Genomic DNA, 22,569 nt, shown 5'->3' on the forward strand with positions numbered 1-22,569 from the left:
GCAGTCAGGCTAATGAGGCTTGGGACTAAAGGTACCTCTGTGAGGGATGGCTGAGTGCTGGAAGGCACAAAGGAAGAAGCTGGAATAGCAGCAAGCCAGCAAATCAAATAACTGAGGTGAGCACACAGAGGTTAATGCACTGTGTGTATACCTGCACTCACCTCCTCAAAGCATGATGCTGTGTCTCATCTTTGCCGTGTTCCAGATGAAGTTAGTTCTTTAAATTGGCATTAAAATGATTCTATGAAGAAAACCAGCCAGCCAAACCCTCTTCTGCCCAAAGCTCTCAGAGCAGTGCCAGCAAGGATAAGGTACCAGGGGAACCGACTTGATTAAAGCCAATTTAAAAGGGTGCACAGGGTGGGGATGAACATGTGAAACAGCCATTTGGGAAGAAACTCATGAGTCACCCAGCAAGTCTGAAAAGTGTTCTTCCAGAGCTCCCACCTATAACTGGGACACTGGAGCAGCACACATATTTACATTGAATTTACCAGACTTATCTTACAGGAAAATAAAGAGCTCGGTCTCAAATAAAGAGTTTGTTTAAGAGCACAAACAGATTTGTTGGGAAAAAAGCCCCACCCATGACCATAATTTTATAAGCAGTAGCTTTTTCAAAGGTTTTCCCTCTGTCAGTGAACCCTCTCAGCGTTGGCACTATCCCAGTCTGGGCTGAGGAGCACCCATGCAGCCTCGCCTTAGAGCACTGCACCTCTAATCAAACTGTTTCATTGGGTTAAGGAATAAACAAGCAAGGATACCCAAGGGTTTCCAGACATGCAAAAGTTTGTAAGCAGCTGTCTGTAGGAAGGTTAACAAGTCAACTGGTACAGGAAGCAGAATATGCTTCTGCAAACCCATCCTCAAAAACTATCTGCAGTCAACACCTGATCAGGTCTGCTCTAAAAATCACAGTGGTATAAGCATCCCCCAGCATCCCCTTCCTGTGGGTTAGTGACACTTGCATACACTTCACAGCTACTGCTCAGCCACAGCATTAAAAAAAAGTTATTTATTTAAAGCAGGTTTGACGCTTACCAATAGTTTGAGCAGCCAGAAACGGGACTTGTAATATAAGGTTTTGGTAGGGTTGATGAGAAAAAGCAACATGAAGCCGTACAAGATGAGTGGGTTCACCTGCATAGGGATGTAGGTGAATTTACCATATATACATGCCAGCAGGCTCAGGCACCACAAAACGCCCAGGAAACCAGCAATCTGCAGGGAAAAAACCACACAGACACCTAATGAAAACACAGCCCCAAAACCTACAATGTATTCTCATTAGAAGAAAAGGGAGAGCAGTGCTCAATCCTGTAATCTAATCAGACTTCAGCAACTTCCTCTTCTGATTGTATTAGGAGTCCTTGCCAGGAAACAGCACAGGATTTCTCCTGCTGATCTGCAGCACGGCTCAGCCACTCCTCCGATCCCTCCTCTCACCTCAAAGAGATGTTGATGGGACAAGTTGCTGCGGGGATTGAGTTCGAAGATGAGGACGTGGTTGACTCCAGCCTGTCTCCAGCCGTACGTGTTGATACCCAGGAGAAAGAGGAATTCTATCAGGAGAAAGCCACCTCGATAGATTCTCACCAGTGGCCACACATTTGGTCCGTCTATAAAAGCCACACCTGGCAAGGACAGAAACAGGAAGGACTTTAGGGATAGCAGAGGCCATGTCACAAAGCTAGGCTTTATCCTGGTTCTCGGATGGTTGGATGTACCCTGAGAAAACAGGGTACACATGTACACAACTGCCTATTCCAGCGAGTGGAGGACTTTTTGCCTAGCCTGTCAGAGGATTTAGGAGTATGCTGGGGAAAATTCCCTTTCCAGCTGCTGTAATCGAATCATTAGCAGCGTCCCTGCCTCACACTACAGGCACAAGGGACAGTGCCAGCATAAATCTGACTAGAGACACTTAAATATTCTGGTTTAATAGAGATGAAATCCCAACAGACAGATACACAAACACTTCAGCTTCCCCACAAAACCAAAAGGAACCATTTACAGCGTTTAAAACAATGCTAAACCCACCTAATCACCCAACTCAGTACAATTGCAATGCAATACATATTCATAGCCAGCCATACAACACCCAGCCGCGCCCAAGGAGAAACTCCAGCACAGGGCAGCAGCGCTGGAAAGCCTGTTGCTTCCTTTGTTCAGGCTTCGGGGCTTTGGAAACAAAAGTGCTTCATTTCAAACGATGAACAGCCTCGTACAGCACCAGCTTTCTCCAGCATAAACCTCTTTGCAAAGGGCTGTCTCCCCTGGTCACTAGACACAGGCTTTATGAGAAAATACAGTTATTCAACCCTCAATTTTAGGTTCATTGAGAGTTTCTCACCCGCATGCTTTTTAAGAGGGATAAAAGAAAGAACATGCACTTTACAGAACTGAAGCTGAGAATTTATTCCCACAGACCTGCCTAAATTACAGACTCCAGTTTTTCAAACTTTTTTTCAGAGAAAGCAAATCCATAGGGATTTCATACTTTATACCACATAACGTATGGAGAAAAAGCTGTGCAAGGAACAATGGCTCCAGAACTGTTGCTTTGAATTTAAAGCTTAGACTCTTGGATTTAGGCAAAACAGAGTCAGCTTTTGGACAGAAATGACACACCCCCAAAGAAGCTGAAAGAAATGAGTCTCAAGTGTGGAATTGTAAAAGCAGATTTTCAAATTTTTACCTGAAAACTAAGGGAAATCACAAAATGGGTACAGCTGGAAGGAACCACAGTGGGCCATCTGGTCAAAACTCCAAACAGGGCAGAGTAGCCCCAAAAACACTGACTGAGAAGTGAAAATATCCCTGGTGACAAGTTCAGTGGTAGCCTAACTCTCAAACAAGAGCAGGTCCGCAGCAAGGGCCTGAGATTTTGCATGAAACCTTGCAGGTTCCTGGTTAATAAAGCAAATGCACATTTCTGTGAAATTCCAACCTCACACACTAGCTTGGCACCTAGGGAGGACCATGCAGAAACAGTGAAGCCTCAAAATTTGCCCTCTTGAGGGTGACACCCTCCTGGGACCCACCTGCAGCTTTGCAGCCTTGAACAGACCCCAAGTGATGATGAACTCACCTCTGTAAAATGCTGCTGCTCTAGTTTTCAAATCAGGCAGTAGAGAACTGTGTTACTGACAGAAGCCATGCTCTGATGCTGTTCCACAAATTCTCCACACTAAACACTAAAATCCTCTCTCAGCTGATCAAATCACAGAAACAATTTGGGAAAAGCAGCTGAGAGGGTAGCAGAGTATGACCCAATTAAAAACAAACACTTTGCACCTGGAATCCAGGTTTTTGCCCAATATCTGCAGTAGTGTTCAGCCATCAGATCATGCCTGCTGATACAACACACCTATTACCCACACTGCGTTATTACCACTCCTGCTTTGGAGATACAATCATTTTTATGAATTCCTTCTCACAACTGCGTCACTTTTTCATTCTTAGCACCGAGAGGGAAAGCAAACACAACTTCAATCATATTTGCATCTCACACAGAGATCAAACATTAAAGTAGCAGAAACGATGAATAAAGAGCAGTTTCTACACATTAAACAGCCCCTTCATGCAGATGGGTCAACTTCATGCCTCTACCATGGGAAGACCAAATGGGAAGCTCTGCAAAGAGCTCCTCAAACAGAGGCATTTTATCCCAAGAGATGGCTGGATCCAATTACAGAAACATCCGATTAAAAATTCTTTTAAGTCATAAAAACACAGACATGGGCTTTCCCTAATGCAAGAGCTCCTAAGTTGATTTGTTAAGCCTTTTCCTTTGTACTGCTTAAGCAAGTTACAACACTGCAGAAATCACACACACAATTAGTAAAGCCGCTTGTGATTAAGCTCTGTGTCTGGATCTGCAGCACTAACGTGGCTCCAGCTCTAATCAGGGGCCAAACTCAGAGGGCACAAAGCAGAATAAAGCCAGGGCCTGAGAGATGCAATCGTTTATTGTAGCTTTTAAACAATCTTGCCAACCTCTGCCAATAAGAAAAAGTCAATTAATTCAATTAATTCAATTAACAGACTCCAGGCATTGAAATCCTAGGAATTTCCACATGAATTCCCGATTTCCACCCCGAGTGGCATGTGGTTACATGGCTCTGCATCTGGTAGTCTTCTCTTTGGGGAGTCAATGCCACGCAAAGCTCAAGTCCTACAAGCACCTGTCTCAAGGTGGGCATGGGCTGTGCGTTCACAGAATGATAACAAAAATCTCTTTTTACACATAGATATTGCACCCTCAGAATATCCCTCCAAAAATAAGGAGGAAACGAGGAGAAAAGGATTTTTGTGTTCAAAAATCACATATATATATATATAACACGAGAAAAGCCACAACCTACAGCTGAGCAGAACGAGTAATTCACACCAGTGTGATACGACTGATTTAAGCCAGAACATCCAGGTCCAGGCCCTCCCTAAGAGATGAGAATGCACCCAAAGTGAGGCATGGCAGGATACCCACCTGAAAGTATGACAGTGACGTTCAGTGCAATGAACAACCCGCAGAACAATCCGACCCTGAATGTAGTCCAGGCTGGTACAGGCTGTGAACAGAGTCATGGCAGAACTAAGGTGAGGTAAACAGGTTATCAGCAAAGTCAGATTAGTTTGCAAAGCAAATTTAAAATCAGAAATACAAGGTCCTGATCCCTGATTGCACTCGTGCTCTTGAAGTGTGGTTTTTTAAACTGAAAATTGCCACGTTGAAACAGAGCTTGGGCATCTCAGTGCCCCCTGAAAAATATTCCAGACCACACAAACACTAAGCATATGCTTTTCTTAGCATAAATTTCTTTTTACCATTTATCTCCTCCCTTCATTACCTTGTCTGCATGCATTAGGAGTAGTAACCTATTTCCAAACCTTCCAGAACTAAAGCAGATTATGTGGCCATGCCCCACGCACGCTCACACCAATTATTTCCACTGTTTTGTTCAGATGTTGAATCTGATTTGGCAGCTTGACAAGTTGGAGAAGCAGCTTCGCTCCACAACCCTTGTCTCTTACCTGAGCTGCTCCTAAGGGTGGAACACGCAAACGTTTCATTGCCTTCTGTCTGTCTCCATCTTCCAACTCGTTGGTCACCACTTCCTAAGGAGACAAAGACACACACCTCTGAAGTCCATCTGAATGATAAGCATGTGGTAATGCACTAAAACCAAAAATAAAGGTTGTTTTCCATGTTACAGGTGAGCCCTGGCCCAGTATTCTTTTTATTAAAAGACATGAAAAGCTCACCATTCTGCACCAAGTTCCTACACAGCAGAGGTTAAGGCTGCATGAGGCTTTTCCAAGGGAACAGTTACCAGCTGAAGAGAACATACCCAAATTTATGTAACCAGTGCCAGAAATCAGTGGCACTTCACAATCAATTAGTAGCCATCTTGGTGGCAAATACAAGATAAAGAGAGGGCAAAACACTATAGAAATTACAGTGTCATAGAATAGCTTAGGCTGGAAGGGACCTAAAGATCTTGTTCCAACCCCCCGCCACAGGCAAGGGCACCTTCCACTAGAACAGATTTGCTGAGAACTCCACCCAGCCTGGGCTTGAACACTTCCAGAAACCAGCAGTGACCGAAATCCCACTTTTTGCTAGCTAGAAGAGGAGCAGTGCCCAGGCCAGCCTCTTCACCTCTGTTTCGGAGATAAGCTGGTTGATCTTCTTGCAGGTGTAGAAGGGAGCCACCTCCACCTCGGCCACCCTCCACTCCGCCCCCCGCGCTGTCTCCAGGTTCTTGTCATGCTTCTTCAGGATCTTGCGGAAGCCGGTGAAGTTCAGGTTCTGCAGACAAGGGAAAAGACACGCAAGGGAAAAGGTATTTAACCCCAGCCATTTCCCAGGAAAGAGAAATGGTCCTCTTGCCAGTGCTAGCGGGAAAGGAATCATTCACAAGGACCAAAATGATTGCACCTATTGTCAGGAAGTTTCTGAGTTATTACTTTATCATAAATAATACATAATCCTTGCAAATAAAATGAAAAACATGGGACTCAAGGGCATAAAAAGGGAGCTACCTAAACCTTTTTATTCCCTGAGAAGCCAGACCTCTTCCACCTTCCTCCTCTATGCAACAAGTGACCTGACACTACCTTGAAGACAAGTAACCCTTAAGGGGGTTTCCCTTCTGAAAAATCAGAGCTCCTGACTTCTTTAAACTTTACACTGGTTTCAAAATAAGTTCTCCAGTTACACTCATTATAGAAAGGAAATCTTTGTATGAAAGTTGTCAGTGCTGCAGATTAAGTCCAGACAAGTGCATCCCCACAGCAGCATTTTTTTTTCCACTGAGTAGGTTGCACAATGACTGCCAAACCAGCTTAGGCCTGCAGATGTGGGAGATGTAACTCTCCAGTCTGCAGAGACTAGCAAACAAGAATCAGCTGCTGATTTCCAAGCTGTAATGACCCCTGATTCAACACCCATGCACAGCACCTGAGACAGGTGAAGGTCATCACAGGGCAGCAACTGCTGTGGCGCCATGTATTTGCAATCCTGCATTTCACTGTGCAGGGAGTGCCACTTAAAAAACTCAATAACTCATTCAAGCAACAGCAGAAACACAGAGTGACCATGGCAAGACTCACTTCTGAAAAAAGCTTAGAGAGCAACTTCGAAAGAAATTCAGAGAAAACAGCAAAATCCAATGCCCTGGGGAGAGGCACCAACTACTCACCGAAATTATTTTCAATGTAATTATGCTTAGAGTGATTTAATGCCAAACCTCTCCCATATAGGTGGGAAATGAGGCTGGGGAGACAGGAGCAGGAAGCCAAAGCATTAATGACCTGCCTTATTGGAGACAAGAGACTTTAATTACTTTCTGTTGGAAAAGACAGCATTCCACCCCAAGGAGAGCAGCGATTTCACATGAAAAACTGCAACAAAAGGATGATTTTGGTCAGAGATCTTTCTATGGCTTGAACTAACATCCCTTCATCTGCCATCCCAGCCTAGCTCTGGGGTGCCTTGGCTGGATGGGATATGTTTGTACCAGGCACCCTAAAACCTCTCCAGCGGCATTTCATCCTCTGGCTGCAAAAATTCTGCAGCCCCAAAGTGCACGATAAAAGCACTGTTGGTCACTGTAGTGCTTCTCACAAGGAACAGGCAGTGATGGGACTGGGGAACACAACAAACAGCATTTATGCAGTCTGATATTTTGCTATTCTTGCTGCTTTTGTTTGGCAAGGGGCCTTCTCCAAGCCTGACCTCCATTTCTGCTGCATTTTGTGGAAAAAAAAAACCCCACAAACAACAAACAGTGCAACTTAGGCAATAATATAATGCAACATCAAGCAGAATCAAACAGTGGACTCAAAAATCTTTGCTCATATGTATCAGGAAATGCACCAGCAAGGCAATTTAATAAAACTGGTTCAGCCTCTATTATTCACCCAATAAATGCACTGCATTTATATATACAGAATAAGTAACTAAATATTACATGCTTAATTTCTCAGCATTTGTTTGCCCTAAAACACAGTATTTCAGATAAATTGATTGTTTATGTATGTACACACTCTAGAATAATACATTGCTGTTATCAACAAATTAATTCTATCAGAAGTTTGATCATTGATAAGTCAAACATGCAAGAGCTGCCCTGGAGGCTGCTTATAGCTTCTCTTGACGTTTGGTTTGTGCATCTCAGGAGTGAATGTATGAAACCTGTGCTCTTGTTCAGCCCTAAGAGACTGAGGAATCTGCTTCAGGTGGATTTTCCTTCCTCAGTAACCCAACTCAAGGCGTCAGCATTTCATCAAAGCCAGTTTGATATTTATATTGCTGCTATTGACTTCACTTTATCTCCTACATGAAGGGCTCAGCTGCATCATCCTCCCACCAGGTTATTGTTTTTTCTTCTCTCCAAAACTACAAGAGCTTGAATATTCCTTGTTGTTATATTTCAAGCTCAAGAGTGATTAACAGCAGTAGCACTCTGGGATTTAGTTTTACATCTGTTTTCACGCTTGTGTTCCTTGTCCTCAACTTCGGGACCAATTTGAAGGAATTTTTCTCATTCTTTCCCTGGAGTTATGTTGCAGAAAGCAGCTCTGCTGCCTCTATGAACTGTGAAAGCCATCAAAAACCAGATGGGGTTTAGATCAATATTTAGTAGACTTACAGTGGGGGTCTGGACTCGTGGTAGCAAAAAGCAAAAATATCAGTGTGCAACACGCCTTTTTTCACTGAGGAACAGCAGGAAAAGATTTCCCAAAGGAATGGCCAATGTCATCCCCTATTTAAATTCTTCATCAAGCCTCAGAATTGATTTTTTGTAACTAAAAGTATAGCTGTCTTCTTTTTAAAAAGAAAACAAATGCAAGTGAAGAAATCACAGCAGGTGATGCTGCTTCACTCCATTCCTAAAAAGATACAGATACACCTTTCCCAAGAATTTGAACTAGGAACTATCACTAATGGTTAAAGAGGTTTATTAAGAAACCCCTCGTTTCCAGACATATGCTCAAAGATAACATCACTGAGGAGAGGTACAAATACTCAGAGATTTGGGAGAATAAGTTTTGTCCATACAGCAGAGTGGTATTTAATTTATTCTTACTGTGGATTTTGTTTAGTAAAATTCACCAGTAAAGATTTGGCAAAGATCTGAATACAGATGTAGTCAATATAAGCTCCAACATTCTTATTTAACAAGCTAAAAACCCTCAGAGTAAAACATTCAAAAGCATTTCAGAGCATTTAACTCCAGAAGAGGTAGCCCAGCCAAAAAGATATTACCAGTTCCAGATTTTTATTTCAAAATTTTTGGAACAAGATCAGCATCCGCAATATTTACCAGGCCAAAAATCCAAGTACAACTAAAGATTCATTTGTTTTCATACCTCAAGGCAAATGAGCCTATATCCTGCAGAAATCAAAATATTTTTTTTTAAATTGATGTTTTAGCAAGAAATTCTGATACAGCAAGGTCACAGCCACTACCATGGTAACGCCAAGAGGAAACAGTACTTTAGGATTTCAAGTTTCATGACAACTATTAGATAAAAAAGCTTCTTCCCCAGCCTGCCCACTCCAGCCCTGCATAGAACAACACTCTACAGAAGGAAGAGGTCCTGCCTGGACAAAGGTGCTGGGGTCAGCCAGCCCAGGAAAGGAAGAAGGAAAGTCCTTCTGCAGGGCAGCTTAGCACTTCTAGCTCAATAAAAAGCAACCAGACACACACTGCTAGCTGCCTGGTGCCTGCCTTTTCTTTAGAAGTGTTTAGGGGCCCCCCAAAAAAGGAAGAAATAAATGAAAAGCGGACTGAGGCAACTCAAGGGCACACTCAAGGACAGGGCTGTGCGAAAGCACCGCTCCTCGCAGGTACCTGATAGTTCTGCAGCAGGATGAGGCTGAGGTAGAGCTCGCTGAAGGCCAGTTTCAGGTCTCTGATGTTCCTGTGCTGGACCCGCTCCTCGTGGGACAGGTGGAAGACGGGCTTTCTGCGCCGCTGCAGCGTGGAGGCCCCGCTGGCCTCCTTCTGCGCGTCCAAGGTGGACTGCAGCTCGGTCCGGAGCGTCGTGAACCTGCGCTGCGCCTCCGCCAGCTTCTCTGTGGGCAGGGAGAGGGGACAGTCACGTGGGAGGGCCACAGACGGCCCAGCAAGCCCTAAAAGCACTGCACCTATTCCTCAAATAACGTGCGTGGCCTTCCCCCATCCCGCGTTACACTCAACAGCTCTGCGCATTTCTCTTTTCACAGAATAGAATCTCAGACTGGTTTGGGTTGGAAGGGACCTTAATGATCATCGAGTTCCAGCCCCTGACATGGGCAGGGACACCTCCCTGTCCAACCTAGTCTTGGACACTTCCAGGGATGGGACAGCCGCAGCTTCTCTGAGCACCCTGTGCCAGGGCCTCCCCACCCTCAAAATAAAGATTTTTTCCCTAATATTTAATTCAAACCTGCCCTCTGTCAGTTTGAATCCATTCCCCCTTGGTCTTGTCCCTCCATCCCTTGTCCCAAGTCCCTCTCCAGCTCTCTTGGAGCCCCTTCAGGCACCTGAAGGGGCTCTGAGCTCTCCCTGGAGCCTTCTCTTCTCCAGGTGAACACCCCCAGCTCTCTCAGCCTGTCTCTACGCAGAGGTGCTCCAGCCCTCTGGACCCTCTCTAATGGGCTCATGTCCTTCTCGTGCTGTGAGCCCTGGACCTGGATGCAGAACTCCAGATGTGGTCTCACAAGGGCAGAGTAGAGGAGGAAGCTCTTCTCATTAAACCTACATAAAACACACAAGTTCTCAAGTAAAAAAAATAAACGAATATGGTCAAAATCAAGGGGCTGTCCCTTCAGCAGAGCCTAAAGCAGCATTAGCTGGGAACTGAGACCTCTCAGCTTCCATCCCAGCTTTGATTCCTAGAGGATGCTCAGTCCAGCACCACGCAAACGCCTGTTAGGGATGGAAGAGGCCCAGCCTGTGCCTGGGGACTGCAAACCAGCACAAGGACAGCGGGGCAGGCATCCCCACACTGGCTGCAGGCAGCAGGCAGACAGGGGCTCATCCAAATGCCAAAGCCCTGACCACACGGCTACTCGGAGTGCCAGCAAAGGGCTGCTCCTCCTTCCCAAATAAATCAAGTGCACAAGAGGCATTAGGGGAAAACCCTGTTAGACAATATTATGAGACATGACAGTGAGTAAGCAAAGCGTTTTTCAGATCTGTGCACCCGCTAGTGACTACGTGTTTACTGCCTTTTCATGTGACACTAGAGAAATCAAAGAAGACAAACCCCACACTTCAAATGCAACACTGAATTTTGTTGCTTGGAGAGCAGCACGGCCCCTCTGCCAAGCTCCTGGTGACAGACAAACACAGCTCTGCTTTGATCAGGAGTTACAACACTTCTGGCTGCTGTACATGATCCACTGTAATAATTTATCCCTCTTTTCCTCACTTTAGCAGCATTGCCTCGTTATTTACTGGTTAAAGAGGCCGTCAACCTGCACTTAAATGTCATTTTGATGTGTTTTTAGAACAAGTCTGCCTCTCCTCCTCACACCTCAAGTATGAAGAAGGTGTTCCTTTAAACACGCTGCTTCATGTACTCTCAGAAAATAATATTTTTGGCTAAATAACAATCTTTTAAAGCTAAAATCAGCATAGTTAAGACTGTTATCATTCTCTTTGTTCTGTACAACTGGTTCCTTCCAGGCTTTTTTTCCCCTGCTAAGCTTCAGTCACAGCTTTGGCATCTCTGGTGATAAGCAGGGTCACAGACCACGGTGTTGGTGTTGGCCAGGAAGATGCTGACCAGGCTCACAGCGTTGGAGCTGGAGCCACCTCCACCCAGCAGGCCACCCAGCACTGCACCAGAAACCACAGAGCCACAAGGTCCCTCTACTACACAAAGCTCTGCCCAGCAGCCTCCTGGATACCAATTTAATTATCTTCATTAGTATCTTACATAACGACTCACTGATAATTCTCAACTGCTCCCCGCTCAGATGTAAGATTTACTCTTCCTTTGTCTTACTCAATTCTGCTTAATTTTAGGAGCAAACCTACTCCATAAATAATTTTATAGTGCTCTGCATAACGTATTTGCCAGAAGCAGAATGCCTTTCCAAACAGAAAATGGGGATCAATATAGGAAATAGAGTACAGAGGAGCCTGAAACTCTGACTTTCTTGCTTATAAACTTTAATAAAGGATGAAGATTTAAAATGCAGGAAAGGACAACTCCTCTCTGACAGCTTCCACAGCGGCAAGGACTCCATCAAACAGAGGCAATGCAGCCCACAGTGAGAATTGTCTGCCCCCAGCCTACAACCACATGATATTTACCACAACAAGATCAGGCTGCAAAAACAATAATCCCTCCCCACTACAGGAACTCCCTCGGGAAGAAGTAACAGATATCTGTTCGAATCAAAAGCCCTCATATAAATAAAGCTCACACTCTCTATACTGAAAACATCTATTGAACCATCCGTGATACACTGAGATTTTTTTTTTTAGATCAAATCAGTAGATATGGAAGAGTTTAAACTTTTATTTTCAATTGAAAGCATTGTTCCATTGTCCCTGTGTCCAGAAAAATCTTAAAATCCATCAGCCTAATACAATATTTAAAGAAAATACAATGCCTTGAAATATTTATGACTGCAGCTATCCATAACAAATGCCACTCCTGAGAAACAGCCATCCTGTCACCACCTTCTCCCTCCTGCTCTGACTCCAGTTATTCTGTCCACAAATCATTCCATCTTAATAAAGTATGATTTTTTTACCATCCAGACTCAATACAGAAGCAAACAAAACAAAACGTGTGCTGCTGTTCTGAAACCCCCCTAGGGAATTGCCCAGGGAAACAGGAAAGCAGAATAGAAATTAATTTCTCGGTTTACAGCATACTCCAAAATAATTGAAAATTCGTATACGACTATCACTAATTTAGCACTATCCACACTAATTTAACACTCTGAAAAGTGACTTTAAAAAATATGTCACTCAAGAGAGTTAGGAAAAAAGCTTAGAAACTGGAACCTCTCTTGTTGTGTTGCAGCACTTTGCATGATCTGATGCCCGCTGAGCCCTCAGCTCAAGTGTAGTTTCATGGCAAAGACTAACGAGAAATCCAATAGAGGCAGACTTCAACAAAAGTGCTCGCCATAAAGCAGCAGCTTTGCCCAAAAAATGCTGCTAGATCCTGGCTAAAAGCATCTAAAGAGTCATCACCTCAACTGTGCAATTCCAAGTTGGTTTTTTACTTGGTTTTCTAAGCTTATACAGAAGTTCACACATAAGGATGATGGAAAAAAGACTATTACACTGAGGAGCCAGTAAAACTTCCCTCCAGGTTCCAGCTTAGATGGGCATGGCCGTGGTCAGAGCCTGTTTCAGCAGACAGGAGGTAATCCAACAGCCTGCACCTCCTGCCAGCTACCCAGCTCAGGGCATTTTAGGTAGGCCCTTTCAGCATTCCTTCCCTTCCCTACTTGTACACATTATGTTCAATATTTTGCTTCCCAGTTTAAAGCCAGGGTTTCCTACAAATAACAAAACCATTCCTAAATTAACCACGAAAGTCTTGCTGGCTGCTGTTTAGCCAAATCCTGATGACGGTAATTTAAAATATAACAAACCTGCCATCTAGAAACACAAACCAAAATTGACCACAGATAAAACTCCAGCACTTCAACAGCCGTTCCCCTGCTGGAGCCATCTGAAAATTTTACTGCAATTCTTTTTTCTTTCACTTGGGGACAGATCTTCTTGAGCATAGTCAAAAAAATTGCGAATTGTGTATCAAATCTGATATAGTTAATGGCAGTTTTCCTTTCCACTGAGCTGGGATAATGGTCTGGAGAATTAAGGCAGTGTTTGCTGGCAGCACACAGGGAAGGGCAAAGAAAGGCATTTTGCAGCAGTCCCTCCAGCTCCGAGTGCTCCGTGGAGGAACTGGGGTGGGGGAGCAGCCCGTCCCACGCGGATGAGGGTGCTTGTGCTGCGGCAATCCTGGGTGATGCTCACTGAGGATCCCTCAGCCCAGGGAAAGACGTCAAGGAAACGAAGCAGAGATCAACAGAAAACTTGACTTTCTTGAAAATGAGCAGTATTCACTGTAGTAAAGACAGGGGAGTAATAAGCTGTATAATAAGCCTATAATAAATAGGATGTGCCAGGTCATAATCCAAGCCAACACATGCCTGGAGTTACAATAGGGTCCGACGCCACAAATTTCTGACACAATCACGGATAGGAACCGCTGATGGAACATTTCTAGCTGTAGCTCAATGCTAATAACCCTAATAACAGGTTTCCATTCTATGAAAGTCACGTCACTCCTCCACAAATAAAAGACTTATTTTAATCTTCTCGCAGGAGATTTTCAAATTGCATGTGTTCTCTCCTGGAACTTTTTGAAATGACAGCTAGCTGGGAAAAAAAACAACCCTACCCTACATTATTAATGCCATTTAAACAATGCTGGAATGGGTGTGTACATGTGGGTGCACGTGTGGCAGCAGGTCCTCATTAGACAAAATTATAATCTGTATTGTGCATCTAAATTGACAGGACTTCCTGCACAGAGTCTAGCTTGCAGTGCACAGGATTTGGTGCAGCTCAGAAAGGAAGTTTCTGAGCATAAAAACCTCAGGTCTGGGGTAGAAACACAAGATCTCCCTGGGAAACAACACAGAGCACTGCTCTGAGTTAGGTACGTATGGACTGCGTGCAGAAAAATGCCAAGGAAGTGTAAAACCCAGCTGATCTAATAAAAAAGTATCAATTCCACCTAAAAACTGCCTCTTGTCCTGACACTCACACTTCTCCAGGGAGCTGGGAGTACAGGCACAGCCAGCCCAAAGGAGATTTACTTCCCTAGATGGAAGCTGAACTGAGGGAAGCTGCCATGCTCAGCCACTGCATCAATCATGCTTTCAGCTATCCTCAAGTTCACAACCCAGATCCTGGCTGGCAGTAAAACAGCCAGCAATAAAGTCATCACCCAATGGTTATGAAAATATTTTGCACAATTCAGCCATGTCTTTGTTACCAGATTAAAATCAGAACTAGAAAAGGCTCCCATATTGTGCTGCAAATCCTGTTTATAGTCCTAAGTTAATAAATCAACATGTTAAGAGGAAGTATAGAAGCCAATGCATTGCTGTATCTACATTTAAATGCTTTTCTAGGTGAAACCCCACTTCAAACCCCACCAAAAGAGGCTGAAAACCATCTGAAGAGTAATGGCAGGAGGAGCCAGAGCACACCGAGCCTTTTGTAGCAATTTTACAGGGTCAATTTCCAACTAACCTGTTCTAAAGTTGTTTTCAAAACACAGGATGGGAAGGCAACTTCCTCAGAGAAAACAACAAACAACAGCACTTGATATATGACACCGAGAAATCCCCACTCCTACCATCACCACGTTTTTACTCGAAATACAGAGCCCGCAGCAGTTGCTGCTGGCGGGTGTACTCCAGAAAGATACAGGAGTTTCAGGAAGAGTTCAGTGTTTAAAAACTTGTTGGACCCCTCAAGATGACCAAGCTACCATACACAGCCATGAGAGCTATTCCTGCAGAAGCTCAGGAAACACCAGCTGGGAAGCTCAGCACACCTAAAACATGCCCAGGAGGTTGTCAGCACGGATAAGCTGAAAGACTTGTGTCCTTTAGTTTTAAGAGCATCTCCATAAAGTTCAGTAGGATACTTTGAAAGTTCAAAGAAATGAAATCACCTGCCACTCATTCTCCCTCCACCCAAATACCAGGGTTTAGCTCCACATCTGTGACTAAACCAGAGCAGTTTTCCAAACAAACCCGCCCTCTAATTACCTGGTGGTAGATCTGCACCACCACTGTGATTATCCTGAAAGTTTGGGACCTTCAGGCCCTTTTTCTGTTGTTGAATTTTCCACAAATACACAAAAATAAGCACCTTACCTGAATAGAAAATGTTGATTTTGGCAAGTTCTTTCTCACAGGTTTGGAAGAATTTCTCTTCAAACGTGGCAAAACATCTTTTCACCGTGTCTTCATCTGTGTCTATGAAACAAAATAGAAAACCAAAGAAGTTGTAACAGAAGGACACAGGAACAACTTTACAAGTGGCTGCCATGGAAATAGTTCTTCAGCATAAATCCACCATCTTTGTCATGCACAGAAAGGAGAACAACCAAGCCCAAAGGGCTCGAGGGGCACATCTTTGCTTGTACAAGGCATTGCACCAAGACAGAGAGGGACACACTCGTATCAGCAGTAACAGCACCCTGACCAAAGTTCCCATCACCTTTTTTGATCCTTCAAGTGCCATTCCAGGTCTCACAAGCTTTATTTTTGCTTCCTAACCCAGCTTGTGTTTGAAGACCAAAGCTGACCAGAATCGCTCACTCCAGCTTAGCAAACATTTGTATTCAGAAGGAAAGTACCAGATTTTTATCTTCCAGGGGACTCACTGACTTCAGGCACCATTCCCACCTTCTCGTCAGGGTAATCCTTCAAAAACAAACCCAGCATCACAGCAAACTAAAATCCATACAGAAATCCATACAGAAAACTGTGTGGGAGCTTCCCTGCTGGAAAAGAAAAATTTTCTCTCATAAGCAAAGCTGAAAGGAAAAGGCCTAATTATAGTGATTGTGATCAGATTCACAACTCTCCTTCGCCCCACTGCTCCGGGACAGTTTTAATTCTTTTGCAAGAACTACATACAATTCCATAATTAAAGTCAAAACCTGAAATTAAAGCAGCAATTTGGTCACCTTGTTGTTATAAAAAATACTGTGCAGAATCTCAAAGACAGAATGCATTTTCTAGTAATTAAGAAATTCGTTTAATGAGTAAAAAAAAAAAAAAAAAAATCAAGACAGGCTATAATTACCAATTTCAGTCCTGTCAAAAACCAAATGTTCCTAATGCTGAAGCAAAGCAGACTCTTCATACCCTCCCATAGTTACAGCCCCTGAATCTTCACACACTCTCACGGATTGCAAGGGTTAGTGTTAAAACAAACAGGAAAATTAAGACTTTATTATGGTCTCAATAACATTCAGAAATAGACCACAGAACCACGGAGTTGCTTACGGTTGGATTAAGATGACTGAAGCCAATCACTAACCCAGCACTGCCAAGCCCACCACTAAACCATGTCCCCAGGTGACACATCCACATGTTTTTTGAACACTTCCAGGGGTGCTGATTCTACCAGATTCAAACAGACGTTGAAATACACGCTGTCAAATTGAGAAGACAAATGACTGCGCAGAAGTTTTGTTCACATATTGGACTGTCACAACCAAGGAATCTTTTTCTTTTGGGATTAATTTCTAGGTAAAACCAACCTCAAGAGAAAATTTAAATACAAAATTTCAACATATATGTTTTTCTGATGTTTTTTGTTTGTGCTCTGATATTAAGCACCACAAACCTACGCACACTTCAGCACCATTTTTAAGAGATGCTATGGAAAGAGTAAAGAACACAACCCAAAACTGCAGTGCAGGGGCAACCCTAGAAGAAGTCTGTCTTCTTTTGGAGTTTGATGATACTTTAAGGAGTAAACAGAGAGAAAATAACCAGTTCTGCACAGATGCCTGGTGTTTACAACTCCACCACCCAAGGGCTTGTAGAGAAGAATTCTCAAAGGCTCCAAAGCTTGTTCCAAACTCCCAAGTTTTGGCTCCCAGGGTTCCTTTCTTAGCCAATCATTATACTTGCAGCTCTGCAGCTACTCCCAAGGATGAGACTCCCTCCCTGGAGCAAGCAAACCCTGGAATGACAGGGCTTGGGCTCCTCTTTGCTGATGGAGAACCGCAGCAGCCCCGAGGTGTCACTCCAACCCTGCTCGAGGGCTCTAGACCAAGAATGAGCATTCCCACTCCACAGAGAGCTCCCACACAGATCCCTCCTTGCGGGCAGCTGGAACGCCATAGGGACAGAAAATAACTCTGCTCCAGGGCTGCTGACTCCCAACTGCAGTCACAACATCCCACCCTGGGGCCCTCCCAGTAAGGCTGATCTGAACTTGCCTCCAAGACTTCTAAATCCTTCACCCAACAGCAAAGCACAAGCAGGGGGTGAAGCAGCAGAAATTACTATGCAATACTTAAAATGCAGAGATTTTATTACTCACTAGCTGCCTGAAACTTTTCAAATAATAGTAATCAGGAGGTACCAAACCAGAGCTGACTCCTAAGGATGGGCCTGAAAGGAGAATTGCCCAGCCCAAAGAGTTTACCCATGTCTGGGAGAAAAGTTTACCTAGAGATGCTTTCTGACATGGGGAAACCATCATTTCCTGCACTTAAAAATAAGTCATAAAGAAATAAAAGCACAGAGGCTCACTGCTTCCCTGCTTTGGAAACACCAAAGCTCTTTGCCATTGCCTGTTGCTATGTTTCAGTACATTCACAGAATAACAGTAAGACCAAACAAGCTTTTACACTACAGACACTGGAACTAACAAAGGATGAAGGAAAAAAAAAAAAATCTCTTCAAGCATGGAAAATACTTTTTGTCCATAAAGTCAAGCAGGAATATTTCTATGCAAGCAAAATAGCACCTTCTAAGATAGCAAAAAGCTCAGTAAAGCAACATAGCATTACACTAACATAATCTATGCCAAATATCACAGTAAAGATCTTGTTTTGTAAATTACTGACTAGTTCAAGAAATTACAAATAAGTGTGTTGAACAGTTTGACCATAATCTAAAGTTTAGAAGAGGAAAATGGGCTTTGAACACAAACCAGCTACTACTGGAAGCCCTTCCAAAATCCTTGAGATTAGGAATTCAGGTCTCTAGCTCAACCTCAAAACATTGCTGACTCAGAGGAGAGCAAGTTCTATATAAACCATTCAAAATCCTTCTCCAAATGTCAAACACCGCCTTATATAAGGTATTTTGCAGACCAGGGTAGATGCCAGCCTTAAAAATAAAAATCAGGAATGTCTGTGAAGAAAAGGTTTCCCTTTGGTCCCGGTCCCACTGCACCGCAGCCCCTGAGCTGCAATAACAGAGAAGCGCTGCCAAGGCTGCTGCCTTTATTTATTCCCCCCAAGGCTGGGACAGGACCACGCGCTTTGCCGTGGGAAAATCACAGCGCCAGAACCCGGCCTTGGGTTCGGCAGCTCCATGACAACAGGGGCTGCTTCCAAAAGGCATCCAGCTCCTGCTGCCAACGAGGGCCGGCCTAACCTTCCTTTTGTTCTTCTCCTATAGCCTTAACACTCCATTCACCCTCAGCTCTGCGGAGCTGCCATGAACGAGGCTGCCAAGAAGACAGTCTGATCAATACTGCAGCTTCCCGACCTCATCTTCCTCCGGATTCCCTGGCCTGCACAAAAAAACCCACAGGAAGCCTGCAAGTCTCTTGCTTGTACTTGCAAAGCCCAACCCAGCAGCAATCTGGAGGTACTCCCCCCCCCCCATGCCACATCTTCAGGTTTACAGAGCTCAGATGTTGGCACACCTACAGTAGAACTTGGAAGTTGAAAAATTAATATCCAAACTGCAATCCTAAGTTGCCCCAAGCACTCATTTCTCACTTCTCCTCTCAACTGTTGATTTAATTTCTCATTTTCTGCAGCTGTAGCATATAAACAAATGATCAGCATCCCAGGCACCTCTGCTCACTCCCTCCCTTGCAAGAACACACCAGTAAAAGTTTTCTTTGTTAGAGCAGTGCCCTCTAAAAGTAATCATTTTTAATAACTCCTCTACTCTTCATCATGCTGAATTTTAAAGGACATTTAATTAAAGAAGATTGATTAGCTTTGTTATGTGATCAACACAGGTGTAGCTCTCTGAATCATCTTCTGTTTGCCACAAAACAGCTTTATCTGAGTAATGTTATTTCAACACCCCAGCTAGAGAGGAGGCAATTTGATTTATGAGGAGGGATCTGAAATCTAGTCAGTGAAATAAAAATCACGCTCAACATTGGCATTAAACACATCAAATAATACTGAACAGGAGATCACAAGTGTAACATCAGCACCATTTTGAATACACTACATTTTTACATTTTCCCACACCCTGTACCCAGTGCTCAACTAGGACTACAGCAGAACTGTGGTATGAAAAATTAACAAGATTTAAATGATAGCTTTCTTGTTTCTATAAAGACAGTAACTGCTTATGCTTCTAGGCCCAGTGGCACACTAGGGAAAAAAAGAAGAAAAAGCCACTTCTATTGCTACTCAAAACGCTAGGAAGTGGGTGACTACAATGAAAACATCTATCTGTCTCCAAAATCCCATCAGCTTTGTCTGTCTGCTCAACCATCACAATTCTCTCACACCCTTGACAGATCTGCAGCACCAAGATCCTAGTTTCCCCAACCTTTTTACACGGTACAGTGAAATCTGCAGGTAAAAAAATCAAACTGTGGAGCCCATAAATGCAAGGACAAAGATTACCTTTGTACTTCTAATGTACTTCTAAACTCCTGTTTATTGGGGTATTTTTCCAAAGGAAAGCTTTTTCCACGAGGCAACTCCTTTTCTCACAACAGAAACCCACACTTGGGTCAGCTGGAAATTGGATCATTCACTGAAACTTTCAGTAAATTAATTACTCACCATGCACTTTTATGTCCCATCTTGTAGCAAATAAAAGTTTGCTTGTACCAAATTTAAGTGCTGTAAGTACAGCTATAGAAAATCTTCCTAGGACTTATTCTTGCTGTAGGAAGAGGGAGGAAGCCAACCCTGCTTGCAAATAAAGGAACATTTGCATTCATGTTATTCCACCCTAACACCTGAGCTGCAAACTGCCCATGTAATGGTGTGCATCTCTTATGGAATTTATTCCATCGACCAAAAGTGGACCTCGAATTAAAACATTGTAAAACCATCAGGGAAGAAGCTTCATGAGGTAGTTGATATTAAGAAAAAAAAAAAGTCAAGAAAATTCAAAGCAGGATATACCTGGTTTTCTGAGCCATCACAGATGAGCTGGTCAGCTCTCCATTTAATGAATCCTTCAGCCCAAATTAGATCTGGTTATTAAATTATTGCCTTAAACCTAGCAATGAAAAATGACCACTCCGGTAGCAAATGAGGCTGGCATTGCCTGCACATGCAGATTTCATGTGTGGGCTGAGGAAGGAGGGGGCAAGAACTGCTGCAGGTCACCAACACAAGTTCTCTCAGGTTTTGGTTCACCATTTCATTGTTTTTACCAATTAACCCAGAAAGAACAGAATCTATTTCAAAATACCTTTAGAAACGATGATTTTCAGATTGGTAAAAATCCTTATTTTTTAGACTGCATCACTGAAATCTTACAAGGAAACCAGCCAGATTCTTACAGATGGTTTGTTTAGCTGGAAAGGAAAAGCAGCCTCCACAACATGCCTACAAGCTAGACATCCAACCAAGCGTCTATTATAAATTATTTATATTTGTGACTCTGTAAACACAGATTCTAAAGCAATGACAGCGTCCTGGTATGAACTGTGTCTTCAGGTGCAGAAAAACCAGGCAGTGCAGTAGCCAGATGTGAGAAGACAGCTCAAGTGTCAGGTTTTGCAGTCTGCAGGGCGGCTGCACAGCTGCCCTACAGGTGCTCTTCCTTAAACAAGCATCCAGCACTCATAATCCGTCCTTCTGCAAGCAAGGAAGGCAGTGCTAGTCTTTGTCAGCTGTTCCAGGGGAGTCACTAATGCTTCATGTCTGTACCATTAGGAGATTCACTACTCCCAGCAGAATTATAAAACTGAGGCTTATGTGGTACCTCAGATTTGAAGGACAGCTAGGCAGAAACTTGCCACAGAAAAAAAAAAAAATCAAAAATTTAAAGAAAAGCAGCACAAATCCCAGTAATATTTCAAAACCTACCATAAAAATATTGATGATAATACAGGATGACAGACCTGGATGCCAGGAGACATCAATACCTGCTCAATACCTGCTTTCCCTGGTTAACAGCCGTCTTGAAATTCCTCTCTTTTCAAGAAAGAAAGTAAAGATCTATGTGTGTTTTTGCAGAAGTCTCCCAATAAGCCAGACCAGAAATACTGCCACACACCCCGGGGCGAAGGAAAGACAGCCAGCAGGAACTGAGGGTCAAATTTCATGTTGACCTTTACTCCCAGACAAAGAATGGAGAACACCAGGGTTGAGTTACTCAGCTGGTACATACCAGAACCTGTCCAGGCCATGTATGCTGGGTTGTGACGAAGAGCCAGCGATGCAAACGGAGATCCAACAGCTTTGTGGGATTGCCAGGACCACAGCGGGACATTCCCGGCTTACACAACGCACCTGCACCCTCCTCCAGCTGCTCACCTGCTGCCTCCAGTGCTGCTTTTCACCAAAACAAGACAAGACAGCAGCAATTACGGTTGCACAAACACCCATACCGCAGATAACGCACCAGAGGTTAAGGAAAGCAGAGATATTCCAGCCTCTCACAGGCAAGATCCAAACTGGCCCCTGCACCTCTGGCTGCTGCTACGTGAGACAACAGTTCAGTGCTGCCATCCATTCCCTCTTCATCAGCCTTCGGTCTGAGCAATGCTGCAGCCAAGATGATCTTTCTTCCCCTTTCATCAGCGACAGGGCCACCAAATAAAAAGCTAAGCAGTACCTGAATGGACCTCAAGTAAATAAGCATGGCTGTGTTTTATGCAGCTACAAACCTGCCTGAAAAAGATCTTCCTTCTGCTAAAACACATGGATGGAAATAAGGACGTCCAATTTGGTCCTTAAACCAAGAAGAAAAAATATAAAAGAAGAGCACACAGCAGCATGGAAAACCAATAACAGAATTATTGATACAAATTCAGGCGCTCAGAGTTCAAACTTCAGTTTTTCCATACAGTCACCTTCCCCACCTCTCCCTTCAGCCTGGAAGAGCTCCATGGATTTAGCAAACCCTCTGCTGATTAACTGGACAAGTGCTCCTGACCTTTTAGCCAAGCAACACTTGAACAAATATTGCTCCAGGAAAGGTAGGGCAAGATCACCCCAAGCTGTAGAGGTCCGGGCCAGCTCCCAAAGCAGTGCTAAAAACACTGGGGACATCCATGGGGAGAAGGCCTTGGAACCCCATGGAGACAATGGGGACTGGAAATGCAGCAGCAA

General features: G+C 43.8%; 1 protein-coding gene across 1 annotated transcript in view; it reads right to left on the reverse strand.

Moving 5' to 3' along the window:
• Nucleotides 1-22,569, reverse strand: part of XPR1 (xenotropic and polytropic retrovirus receptor 1) — a 105,584-nt gene that overhangs the window by 20,987 nt on the left and 62,028 nt on the right. The window contains exons 3-9 of the mRNA XM_082287646.1: nt 15,425-15,526; nt 9,363-9,586; nt 5,663-5,812; nt 5,035-5,118; nt 4,490-4,571; nt 1,447-1,634; nt 1,042-1,221 (exon numbers count right to left, since the gene is read on the reverse strand). Coding sequence (XP_082143772.1) covers nt 1,042-1,221; nt 1,447-1,634; nt 4,490-4,571; nt 5,035-5,118; nt 5,663-5,812; nt 9,363-9,586; nt 15,425-15,526 — 1,010 coding nt within the window. The remainder of the gene's footprint in view (nt 1-1,041; nt 1,222-1,446; nt 1,635-4,489; nt 4,572-5,034; nt 5,119-5,662; nt 5,813-9,362; nt 9,587-15,424; nt 15,527-22,569) is intronic.

This window comes from Coloeus monedula (assembly GCF_965178545.1).
Source record: "Coloeus monedula genome assembly, chromosome: 9".
Classification (NCBI taxonomy): domain Eukaryota; kingdom Metazoa; phylum Chordata; class Aves; order Passeriformes; family Corvidae; genus Coloeus; species Coloeus monedula.